This window comes from Melopsittacus undulatus, chromosome 1 (genome assembly GCF_012275295.1).
Source record: "Melopsittacus undulatus isolate bMelUnd1 chromosome 1, bMelUnd1.mat.Z, whole genome shotgun sequence".
Lineage (NCBI taxonomy): Eukaryota > Metazoa > Chordata > Aves > Psittaciformes > Psittaculidae > Melopsittacus > Melopsittacus undulatus.
In genome coordinates, this window is record NC_047527.1 from 5,964,843 (window position 1) to 5,978,111 (window position 13,269).

Genomic DNA, 13,269 nt, shown 5'->3' on the forward strand with positions numbered 1-13,269 from the left:
TCCTTCTCTGTCATTAAAATGAATCCTTTCCCTTTCATAAAGCTTATTATGGGAAGTATTTCCTTGTGCTGTACATGAATCCATTTATTTCCAGCCTTGTCTGGAAACACACCAATTTATTTCACAATGTGACAAGCCAGTATGTTATTTGGGGAAAAAAAAAAAAAGGAGAAGTAGGAAAGGATATCACGGCAATCAGGGTTTCTTTTCCGTCTTTACCATTGCTGACTTGTAATGAGAAGGTAAAACCTGCCAGGAACCTTCCCCTTTTGCATCTACTATTTGACAGTTCCTATCCCAATCCACAGTGCATTCATGCTTAACCCTGCACGCAGCAATGCTGCCCAGCCCCTGAAATCTCCTTGGGCTGATTGCAGTTCCAAAAGCCCTGTGCTTTGTGCCTGTCTGTTGGTGCTCACTTTACACAAGACAGGCTTAAAATAGAGACAAGATTTACTCTAAGAAGAAAAAAGGGGAGGTGTTCTGAATTAGAAGGCTAGGGGCAAAGCTGTGGAAGAATAGTTTAAAATAAGAGTAAAAAATATTATCAGAATATATGATGTGATATGATATTATGTGAAATGGTCCTGTATCATGAACTGCCATTTAAACTGCTTTGATCTGTAAGAAAAAGGGATATTGGGTAGAATATCACAAGAGATAAGGCAGACATGTTTTAAATTGAACCTGGAAATAAAGGCTGTCTGTTGCTTGTATTCCCATGTTTGAGCAGAATGACCACCTCACTGTTTCCCTGTCGTTGCCCATCACAGCATTTCCACACTGTAACATCCATCACCTTATAAACCATGCCAGGCTGGAACAGCCGCTGAACACACCTCCTGTCACTTCCATAAGTGTCATTTCATTTTCATCTTTTCAGCAGGGACCCCACATAGCTTATTAATAATGAAAGCATATGGTGTTTGCAGTCTGCTTTTCTAAGTGACTTTGTTCTTCCTTTCCTTGTCAGTTTTGGGAATCCTGCTGCTACAGTGAAATTTCCCAGTTCCAATATACCTGTAAATGCATGCTCTGGAAAAGAGATGTTGGAGAAACTTTAGTGTCTGTCTCATTTCTGTCCTAAGGGTCCCAAAGGAAATAAAGGAGAAAGTGGCAGCCCAGGACTACCTGGCTTCATAGGACCCCGAGGACCACCTGTAAGTATGTCTGGGCATGGATTAGACCCATTAGACCTGCTTTTAAATGTTACATTGATGAAGATGGGGCAGAGTCATCTTTAATGAAGTAAAAACACATAAGCAGGCGATGCAGTGATCCTGAAGCCATACACTTTTGCTTCCAAAGGAAACTGGACTGCAAAAATAGCATTTTTCATATAGCCAAACATCCTTAATCTCATTTACTGAGCTGGTACCTGGCAGTCAGCCCTGATGATGTGTGCATTTATTGGAGTGTTTCAATAGTCAACTTAATATGAACATGGCGTATTTAGGTTCTCAGACTGTATCTCTACATGAACCCTAGAAGAGATAAATGGGTAAATTTTAAGTGCTGATGATAATACAGGTGTTTCTGATATTTGCTGTTCCAAGCAAAACTCATTTATTACCAGCAATGGAGGTACATTGCAATTAAAGCATTCCTGTATCTCCCAAACTGATCTACAGTGATAATTACACACCTGAAAAGATCACAGCCTTGAAATCCTATCTCTTTAGCCCTTCCAAGGCAAGTAAAATGTGCTTCACTACGCTAAAAGGATGGAAAAGGGTGAATGTTAGGTAAATAGTTTTGTTCCTAGCTCTGTTGTGACTTACAATGAAATTTAAAGGGTTTTCATGTGAATCTGGCAGAGTGGAATATTCCACAGGATGATTCTCTTTTCTTTATTCATTTTTTTTATGATTGGAAAGGGAATTTTGTGATGAAAAGAAGAGATATTTATCTGGAAAATTATTTTAAAGCAGCAAATGTGGTGGCCATTTAAAACTGAAGTGGCCCAAAGGAATGCTCAAGTGAGTGTAATGCTGCCTGATTTGGAGGTGATGTGATCACACATCTGTGATTGCTTACATTACTCGTGCATACATCTATAGATGCAACCACTGTTGAAGATGTTATATGTGTTACCAGCTTATGGGGAAAAATACCCCCTGCATGCCTGTTACAGATATGATCATGTGTGTGGGTTGCAGCAGCGTTCCAGTATCTGAGGAATGCTGGAGAGAGACTCTTCCTCAGAGACTGTAGTCATAGGACAAGTGGTAATGGGTTCAAGCTTAAACAGGGCAGATTTAGATTAGATATGAGGCAGAAATGCTTCCCTGTGAAGGTGCTGAGGCACTGGCACAGGTTGCCCAGAGAAGCTGTGGCTGCCCCATCCCTGGCAGTGCTCAAGGCTAGGTTGGATGGCGCTTGGAGCAACCTGCTCTAGTGGAAGGTGTCCCTACCAGTGGCAGGGGGTTGGAACTGGATGAGCTTTAAGGTCCTTTCCAACACAACGGATTCTCTGATTCTGAGTCTTTCCATTCATGCTATGGGAAAATGGGCAGAATTTTGGCAGTAACTGGTTTGATGTTTGTTTTGCTTTATCAGTGCTCTTCAGGAAAACAGTGACATTGTTTTCATTGAAAGGCTAAAATTCAAATTGCATTGGTTAATTATCTCATTATAAATGCAGAGTATAGAAAAAAATCCTAATAATAATTGTTCAAATTGAGGTTTTTTAATATAGTTCTGAAATGCAGGCAAGATTTCAGGCGCAAACTTGCTTTATCATGGATTCAGTACGCATTACCTCAGCTAGTGTAATACAAGATGATACCTCTACTTACAAAATTGATTTCCTTTACATGTTATGGGTGTAACACTGACAATGCTTAAGCTAAACCAGCCCAAGTAAAGTGTGTGAAGCTTTGTGAAATGTCTTTAAGAGGAACAAAATATATTGAAAGAAGGAGCACACTTTCAGTGAAACATCAGTCCTGCACTCATTAGGTTTGATATAAATTCGTGTTATTTACATTTACACAGTGTGCAGCTTTACTAAAAATTCTTTCTAAAGAACAGAATTCTTTCCAGGAATGACCTATAGCAGTGGGTTAGGGATAAATCATCCAAACATGCTGATCTGTAGCAGAAAACTTGACTTCTAAACAGAAAGACTGGTGGTTATTAGGTAGGGCTTTTTTTTAACAGCTACTTGCAATTGGTGTTAAATTAATTCTCTGTATCTCTCAGGGAGAACCAGGAGAGAAGGGTCCTCCTGGAAAAGAGGTAAGCTAAATTCCCTATTGTTTCAAAGTAAGACTGGTGTTTTGGGTCTAAAACATCAAGAATGTGACCTGGGTTGTAATGAATTAATTTTTTCTTGAATAGTTTATATTTGAGTGCAAATGGGGAACTCTCAGGAATCTGTGGGACTGACAAGGAAATAAGCTTTCCCCAGATCACAAAAATCACTGCAAAGGCATGTGCTTTATTATTTACTGTTATGGATAGCTCTTTAAATCTCACCCTCATTTTGTTGCAGGGTGCACCAGGGAAAACAGGGGAAACTGGCTCCAAAGGAGAGAGGGTAGGTTGAGGAATATTATTAGTTATCTCATTAGGCTGAAATAAAGAGAGCTATTTTGACTTAGAGGAAGGGGTTGTTCAAGAGAGACGCGTGTCCTGTAGGGATCTTTCACTCTTCCCACCCTCCCAGCCCTCTCTTTAATCATTCTATGTCAGTAATAATTTGTGGATCATTCGTAATGCACCAGATGTTGTATTGAGTAACTTTGCCAGCTCAGCTGTTCCTGTTTCACTGTGCTTGGAAGTGAGAAGTTTGCCTTTTATTTTGTGGTGGTAATGCTTTTTGGTTTTCACTTTAGGGAGAGCCAGGAATCAAAGGTGAAAAAGGCCCTCAAGGAGAAAAGGGCCCTCCAGGTGATCCTGGGATACCTGGTCACAAAGGCCATCCAGGACTGATGGGTCCCCACGGGCCCCCAGGAGACACTGGGCAAGTTGGACCTCCTGGTCCTCCAGGACAACCAGGATTTCCAGGACCAAGGGTAAGATTGACAGAGAAGGGCTTTGTACAGTACGTGTATCACATATATGGTGTGTAATCAGAAAAGTACATAAGATTACAGTGAGGCTCATAGGAACCAGAGCAAGTGTGTGTTAGGATGGGGAGACACTGTTTTCATCACTTGATACTACAACACATCTCAGGGAAGTGTCATGGGGATTGAACTTCAGGAGAGCTGAGCAGTATCAACGTATAGCCAGGGCAGTCATTCCGTGACATCTTATACCCCTAAAAGCCTAAATCAGATTCTTGTTACTATGGTCATGGGTCTGAAAGAGCTTCTTTCTATAATGATTTTAAACATTAAGCATTTCATACGGAGACCTTATGCCTTCCCCTGCTGCTGGTTGTTATGAGAGACAGAACGCTGAGCTGCGGAAAGGTCACTACTCTATTCCTGGAAATCCTGAAGCCAGCTCATCAGAATTCAAAAAATCCTATTTTACTTTAATATTCTCTCTCTTTTTTTGTCTCTAACGGGAAACAATCTCACTACTGAGGCTGCCTTTGGGTAATGTACATAGAAGAATGAGAAATACTACCAACATTAGTGAAGCCGTTATGCCCATCCTGAGGATGAATTTGAGATCACCTCGGAGGGAAATAAAGAGTGAAATAATCTCTGCTGTAAAACTGGGTAAATTTTAGACAAAACATTTCTTTGTGTGTCTCAACAACATAGCGATTTAATGAAATCCCGTGATGATTATAGGCACTTGGTGCAACTAATAAAGTTAAAACTTGAAAACATAATTTGTAAGCCTTCAAAGTGCATTCCACAGTCGTGTTTGATAGCTGCGATATTCACTAAGAGCCATCACAAATGGTTAGTACTTAATGACAGAATTGTTTCTTTTGTCACCAACAAACATATCTTTTTCTCATTCAAAATTTGTGCTGGGAAGATGTCAGCAAATAGACCAACTCTATACTTCTCAGCAATATATTACTGATTGAAATTGAAATGTTTCTATTTAATAAAAGCTACATTTCTTAATGAAGAGTAATTTCTGATTCAGAAGCCCTCACTACGTCTTTATAAACATAAAGGACACAGACTGTACCCTTGTATGTTAAAAGGATAGGTGCGAGGGAAAAACACTTTAATGCAAGTAACTCATACCCAAAAGAATACAGCCTATTTTTGAAACTGGAAGAAATTCAAAGAATAATTTAAGCCAAAAAAAGAAAATATATATTTCAAGTGAAGCATCTCACTTTACGATTTACAGAGGAAAGCATTTGATCTTGCTCGCTCAAAGTGGTCTATTTTTTACGTATAGCTACATCTTTTCTTTTGTGTTTATGCAAAAGCAAAAATCTGGTTACCCTAAAACTACTTTTTTTATTAGAAAGCCACAACTTGGAAAATTCTGTTTCCATCTACCAAAAACGCTTTCCTTATGTTTTTTTCAGTTGCATCATTCAGAATTGTTCACATTTCTTTGAGCTCTGACAGCTATTACAGCAACATCAAACAAAAGAATTGAGAAGAATTGAAAGAGGCTGGGTAGGGCACAAATGCCAGGCAGTCACATCCCCCATCTCCCTTCAACAGCCTGAAATCAGGCAGAACCTTGTACTCATTTAGAATAGGTACCATATGCATAAACTGGTTGCTGTTTCCTGAGATAAGACATCCAGTCTGAGTGTTTATAGCAAGTCTAGATACCCACCTTAACTACCTTGGTGGCAAGCATGGTTCTCTCTGCAAGGAAATGTGCAGTGCTGAAGAAGGAGGTAGGCTTTCTATTATGATCTAGTAGGGCAGAGGACATCTGTTTTGATTTCTACTGCTTCTTTTATTAGTCTTTAGGAGGGAGATTTTAGGAAGGAGATGGGGCCAGTGCCCAACTATACCTCTGATCAGGCTCCCTGCTTACACCACAGATCCCATGGCTTGCCAGCAGATTGGGAATTGTGGATATTTTGAGTTCCTTTACATGCATCTTTCAGACAGTCCCTATAGTCCTATGTATGCTGTGGGTAATGAAATGCAACCCACTAAACCCATTATGGAGGGCTTAATTCGCACATCCCCTGGCTGTGATTATTATGTCTTGCTATTGCTGTCATTATTACTCCCTAGGGGGAGCCCCCATCTCTAGAGACATTGAGAAGGCTCATCCAGGAGGAGTTAGACAAGCAGCTTGATGGTAAGTAATCAGCTCTGGGAATCCAGAAGATGTATCTGAGAGTGTGAAAGACACTTTCCATAGCTGTGGTGGCACCTGAACCCCTCCTGCTTAGGGAGGGCAATGTTGCAACAAGCCTGACTGGAAGGAGGAATGTGTAAAATGGAATGTGCTTAGCAAGCTTTACCATTCTGCAAGCTTAATGTTCCAAGCAATAGCACTGGGGTTTTCTCCCTTAGTCAGCCCAAGGCCATTGCCTGTGCTAAGTATCTTATGTCTTTTTGCTACCAAAACAGCTTTGCTGTGGACACATTCCTGCAGATGCTTGCGAATTATGAGGCAGTAGCACAAGAGAAGATACAAATTCAAATAGATTAATTTGGGGACATGGAAGGGAAAGTAATTGTGGTAGAGCACAAACTTGCTTTTGAGGTCCCAGCTGGAGGAGAAATGTTCTGATTTCTGGATATGACACTCATCAATGTGAGAAAAGGGAGCAGGATGGATATGGGCTGCTGCTCCTCTCAAAGCACATGAATTGCAGACCACCACTGACCCCATCTACAGTGAAACACAGAGCTGCATTGCTTCTCGAAGAAGCTGACACGTAGCTGCAGGCATTTTCCTCTGTGCTGAAGATCATGGTTCAATGGAATGATTTATTTCAAGGGTTTTATTTACACACTCTCACACTTCAAATTCCATGCCAATCTAAAAGCATTCAAGATTGTGGATCAATGAAAAGCAGATAGAAAATCCTCCCTTCGTTCTGTCGGATGTTTTTGTGATGCTGAGTATGTCTTAAGAGCTCTCTAGGCTGTTCAGGGTCTTAATATGGAAGTGGCAAGCAATGTGCCTGCTTGGAAACTGGAGAATATGCTGACACAGGGAGCTGCCTTAGTTACAGTTTCTGACTTCACAGCCAGAGATGGGTACATTAGCTTTAACCCCACATGTGTTACAGCCCAAAACAAGGAAAGGAAGCTTTCTCCTTACAAAGCAGACATGTAGCATTGTTTTCTGTATAGCAGAAGCAGTGGAAATAGGCTTTTCTTTTTGAAGCAGCAATGATTCCAGTTTGACACAAATCCATCGGCTGAACAGGTAAAGGAGACATTTCAGATCCTTGGTGAATAAGCAGAGGATGAGAGAAGTGTTTAGGGTTAAGTATGAAATCTAGTAGATGCTTAAAGTTATTGAGAAATAAGGTTTAATTAATATAGAGAGGGTTATGGAATCACCATCATGGCTTATGGGGAAGGATTGCATGTGGACAGCAAATGGGTGGCCCTGAAAAATTGACCTGTGACAGTACTTGGACTTTATTGGGCCACTGTTTCTGTCTCTCCATCTCTTAGAGCACTGATCTTCTAGTCTAACAAACCCATTTTCCACTCTTCACAGCAAAGTTAGCCTATCTCCTGGCTCAGATACAGCCTGCACATGTCAAAGTGTCCCATGGCAGACCAGGACCTCCTGGTCCCCCCGGGAAGGAAGGACTCCCAGGAAGAACTGGCCCTCCTGGAGAGCCTGGTCGGCCTGGACAGACTGGGTCTGAAGGGCCACCTGGACCTATTGGTCCCAAAGGTGAGTGAAATTTGGTGTGTTTGGGCAGTGTGATAAAGGGATGTGTCCACTACACTTTGGCATCAGCATCTCCTTTTAGTACCATCTGAATGGTCCTTAGATGGATGTGTTTAAAGCAGTCTCAGTCTGTTGAATCAGAGCTGATGAATGTGACCAGCAATTGCTGGTGTGTTCCCCCTCTGGCCAGAGCTGAAGCAGGGCATGTCTTCACTCCAACTTAATGTCCCATCTCTGAGGGCTGGCCATAATTAGGAGCTATTTTTAACAAATATATTGGTTTCAGTGTGGATGGAAGACCAGTGATAGTAGTACTGAATTCTGCTCATCAGTTCATTGTTTTTCTTTCCCTCTCTATAGGAGAAAGAGGAGCAAAGGGTGATAAAGGAGACACTGGTGTTGGCCAGCGAGGGGAAATAGGTCCTCCAGGAATTCCAGGTGTGTTTATTCAGACAATCCCACAAAACACATCACTCAGAACTGCTACAAGGACATAGATCTCATTAGAATTCATTAGATTCATTAGAATCATAGAATCACAGGATGGTTTGGGTTGGAAATGGCCTTAAGATCATTCAGTTCCAACCCCTAGCCATAGGCAGAGACACCTCACACTAGACCATGTTGCTGAAGGCTCTGTCCAACCTGGCCTTGATCACTGCCAGGGATGGAGCATTCACCACTTCTCTGGGCAATGTGTGTCAGTGTCTCACCACCCTCACAGTAAAGAACTTCCTTATATCTAACCTGAACTTCCCCTGTTTAAGTTTGAACCCATCACCCCTTGTCCTATCACTAAAATCTCCGATGCAAAGTCCCTTCTCCAGCATCTGTATGCTGGATACAGTCAGTCAGGATAACATAAGCATGGCATACATAATTTCTGTAGAAAGTGGCCCAAAGGGAAGAAATATATCACTAGCATCATATTTAGCCACCTTTATTTCCTCAGGTTGATTGACAGGTATAATGATCCATCTCAGTAACAGCAAGGTTAACTGGCCTTTGGAGCAAATCCAGAGTGAAGCTTTAATTACTAGATACACTGTGCAGAGTCCTATCTGCCCTTGCCAGAATCTTGTTGTGACCAAGCTGAACCCAGAGATTCAGGCAGCTTCAGATGGTATAAAAGGTCATCTCTAACACCTGTGTTTCAGGCACACAGCTCATGCTTTACCTTAGCTGACAAAGAAGCAGCAAATGTATTTTGTTTCTAATTTGAAATTAGGAACCATTGATCAGTTTTGCCTTCACCCTGCTTTATTTCGTGAGGAAATTATGGAAAGCCTTTGTAAATCCATAGTCTCCATTTGCCATTCTTGCCCTGTATTGCCTTAAAATGACAATGGACCCAGTATGCTTAGTATGAATGAGCTATATCCCAAAGCTGGCTCTTGCCTCAATCTTTTCCATCCTCACCTCCCTTCTATGAGGACTATATGTCATTAGTTGGCTTGGGTAGCTGCATAGCTTCAACATGGTGATACAGGAAGAGCAGCCATACTGGAGCTGTGCAGCTCAAGGATGCTATAGGGGATGGAAATCTTTCTTTCAGACAAGATACACTTGTCACATCCTTGTAGATACATGCCAGTCATACCCATATCTGTGGAAAGTGATATCCGCATCCCTGTTTGGCTTCAAAGCCATCTCTTGTGATGCTACATTGCTTATTATTGCACCCTGCAATTATCACTCACAAAAGGGCATTTTGGTTTTGTTTTAGGTCTCCCAGGGGAGCCTGGCTATGCCAAAGATGGGATGCCAGGACCACCAGGTCCTCAAGGTGAAGCTGGTGTGCCTGGTCTCAAGGGTCCACAGGGACCTCCGGGAGCTAATGGACAGTGTGACCCTGCTCAATGTGCTTACTATGCAAGCCTGGCTGCCAGACCTGTCAACGTCAAAGGGCCATAGTGTGCAGGGTTTACTCCCAGACTTGTCTTCGAAACTTGAATTCATCCCACCTGCCAAGAGCTCTCAGATGCCTTCAACTGTGTTTCTTTCATAGGAGGCCTTCTAAAGCCAATAAATGCTGCCGGTCGGTCAGATTATTTTTATGAATTATAATAATAATTATTATTATTATCTTTGATGTGATATGTGAATTTTTTTTGTTTACTCTAGCATCAGGGCATATTAAAACATTAAAAATAAGTGGATTTCCTCTTTTGAAGAGCATATAATACCAATGCATTTTGTAGCTGTTTATGCAAAACCATTCTGATGTCAATATCTTTGTTATCCTGGTTACCTCTTTCCGAAGCTTTCCCCCTCACCCTTGAAACTGCAATCAAGTCCTGTATCCCATGGCATGAACTGTGAGACACAGGTTGATCACAGGCTTGTCGATGCTTTTTGCCTTCCACATGGAGGGGAGGAAGGTAAAGCCATGCCAAAGCTGTAAAAGAGGTCTCCAGTACATTCACCTCACAATGGACAGTTACGAGCTGCCAGTGTGTGTTTCCCAGAAGATCCTTATTAAATGTAATGTTCTTCTGCCCATAAGTGAATCTGTATCCTATTGGAGATATTTTTAATGGGACCACGTGTTATCTCACACTAAGGCCTGAAGAGACCATAGAGATGATGTAAACCTCACTGCTCCATGTGCAAGAGCTTCAGTACTCACAGGTTTTAGTCCTACCAGATGGAGCTTAAATTCCTTCTGTCAGGGAGATGCATCTGCAAAACTCTTCCATGATGTCCCCTATCAGCTCAGGGATGCCAAATCCCCTGTTCATTGTCAGTGCACTCACAGCTCCCTTCCACTGCTTCACCCAAAAATCAGCCAGAGTGGCACAGGTAGTCCCCTGGTATTAATCTCAGGAAGCCAAGTGTGATCCAACTCACTGTTTTGAATGATCCACTGCAATAATTTGGCAACATGATGTTTTAGAGGGTAGATAAAGAATTGCAGGCTGGTTGAGGAGGAAGTTGGACTCTGATGTGAGAGTAAGAGCAAAGAGGTGTTGAGAAACCTGGAGGAAACTGTGTTTGAGGGCTAAAACAATACATCAGATCCATATCCTTTTCCCCTGTCAGCTAATTTCCAAAATCAACATGAGAATGCAGAGAAAGTAAAGAAGGGATGGAGTATGAAAAGCCCAGATTTATGGGCCAGCCAACAAAGCAGCTGCAGCTTCAAAACTCTTCTGTACAAAGCAGTTTGTAGTGCGAGATGAGAGCAATGAACCTGACACAGACATTTAGTACTGAATGTGTCTGGAAATCTCATCAGGTCTTTTGGAGACAGCAGAGAGGCACCCTGCCCTGCTGGCACATTCATATGGCATGGTGCTCCCAAGCTGGCTAAGCCAAGCAGAAGCCACAGATGTCTGTAACCACCCCAGAGTCAGACCCTGAGGCTAAAGCCCAGATATAACATTTTGCCAGCCTTGGAGTCTTTTTCTCACCCAGTAGCAGATAAAATTTTCCTCTTTTTTTACTGAAAAATGAAATGAAATAACATGTTCTCATGAGAGGGTTAAACGAAGTCTTTACTGTGTAGCTCTCAGTGGTGCTATTTTTGCTATTTCCTGTGCAAATAAAGTCTTTGATTTGATTTTACTGTGTTTCTTCCTATGGAAAGACCAATCAAAGTGAAAATATGATGTGAAAAGCTTGCTGCTTTCAAGTAACTCTCAATGGTATATCTGTTACTGTACTGCATCTTAGGTCAGCTTGCTGTATTTCAGTACTAAGCAAGTCTGTTGGTCACATATTTAACAGCACTCTTTTTCCTAGTCCAGGCTGAATGAGACATCACCCCTCCAGTGGTGAGGTAAACCAAGGATTGCTTCTCAAGAAAGACCTCACAGAATGGCATGAGACATCATTTTGAATAGATGTGATGGCAATGAGTAGGATTTATAGCAGTCAGGTGTGTTGACTGGGTTATGTTAAAGTGACATTTAATTCCTGTCATGATGGTGACTCTTCAGTCTCCGTAGGTTGTCTCTCCTCATGTATGTCTGTGTGTGCCATGCATGTCATAGGCTTCAATATATTCCGGTGCACCATGAGAAGGGTGGATACATAATGATGTTAAGCAGATTCAATACAGTTGATAGAATGATTTGTGTTGGAAGGGACATTTAAAGGTCATCTAGTCCAACCCACAATGGATGACATGGTGCAGAGGTATCTAGGGTTTTTTTTGGACAACCCTATTCATCTGAATAGGGCATGTTGGAGGCATTGCCAAGAAGCTGTGTTAAGATTGTGAGGGACACACCTGCATCTTTAATAGCAATTAAAAAACCTGCCTGGGTTAGGCACACACTGCAGCCCTGCAACTTCTAAACATGGAGAAATGGATGCAACCTAATTCCCTTTGCTCCAGCATGTTCCCTAGCATACACTTGTCAGTTCAGCCTGTCCTGGAGACATCCCAGACTGTCTTTGTGCCCTGAATTCAGTGGGTGCCATTTTAGTGGTTTTTCTTAAAACCTGGTTTCTCTCCAGCCACTCAAATGGCATTTACCAAGCATCATCTGTTGCTGGTGAGAGGAGTGAGCAACACATGCTGCAGACCCAGATCAGGGTCCGTGTTTATAGCCACCCAGTTTCTATGGGTGTAGTCATCAAAGGGAGGCTTTTGTAGCTGCCAGCACCTACAGAAGCAAGCCCTATATGAATGTGCCCTGCAATAAAAGGTAAGAAAGGGTTTATTTGCAGGGTTTCAAGAGCTGCAGCAGGTTTTCCTCAGTCTATTCATGTGTTTGCCATCTTTGGCCTGAGATTACTTTCCAAATGAGGTCTGCCATTTGGGCAGCCAGTAAATGAACAAGTACAGCCCTGGGAATGGTCAGAAGCTGTCCTCCACAAAATGCCTCTGTGCCTAAGCAGGTGATGGTGTGTGCTGAAAGTAAGACATGTATTGTTCATTGAGCATCTTGCAAGGTGACAATGCAGGCAGGAGGTGGCAGGTAGGGCAGAGACAGCGCTGTTGGTCTCATCACAACTGCTCTTGAATAAGGGAAGGTTTTTGCATCTCAGTGTTCCTATCTCTGCAACAGAGTCTCTACATCACTATAAAGTCTGCTCATTGAGTCTGAGGTTTAAACCAAGGAGTATGATGATGTTTTTGTTGGATTTTGTTGTGGCTGGTCCTGTGGTAAGAGGATATACTGTTAAAATCACATTGGATAGCCAGACAATGTATTATTTATGTGTTTAAAAGGTGTTAATGACACACGAGGTTCATGGCATCACTCTGGGTTCTTCTTTTTAACCAAGTGTGTAAATAAATCATTGCAATTATAGCAAAGAGACCATTATTCTGTTAAATTTTTTGCCTGTCAAAAAAACCAAACCTAAATAACAGGAACATTTGGGGAAAATATTTTTTGCTGTTAAATTATCTAACAATTTAGTATCTACTATTAATATTATTAATAAATATTAATACCAAGTATTCATTTATAATTAATAACTATGTTATATTTAATTTTTAATAATTATAAACTATTATTATTGATAATAAAAATATTGCTATTTGTTTTCTAACCA

At 41.5% G+C, this 13,269-nt stretch overlaps 1 protein-coding gene across 1 annotated transcript in view; it reads left to right on the top strand.

Annotated features, from left to right (window-relative positions):
• Window positions 1–10,347, top strand: part of COL22A1 (collagen type XXII alpha 1 chain) — a 220,972-nt gene extending 210,625 nt beyond the window's left edge. The window contains exons 58-65 of the mRNA XM_005145496.3: window positions 1,089–1,160; window positions 3,205–3,240; window positions 3,497–3,541; window positions 3,840–4,019; window positions 6,129–6,195; window positions 7,579–7,761; window positions 8,119–8,196; window positions 9,485–10,347. Coding sequence (XP_005145553.3) covers window positions 1,089–1,160; window positions 3,205–3,240; window positions 3,497–3,541; window positions 3,840–4,019; window positions 6,129–6,195; window positions 7,579–7,761; window positions 8,119–8,196; window positions 9,485–9,672 — 849 coding nt within the window. The 3' untranslated portion in view covers window positions 9,673–10,347. The remainder of the gene's footprint in view (window positions 1–1,088; window positions 1,161–3,204; window positions 3,241–3,496; window positions 3,542–3,839; window positions 4,020–6,128; window positions 6,196–7,578; window positions 7,762–8,118; window positions 8,197–9,484) is intronic.
• Window positions 10,348–13,269: the final 2,922 nt, after the last annotated feature.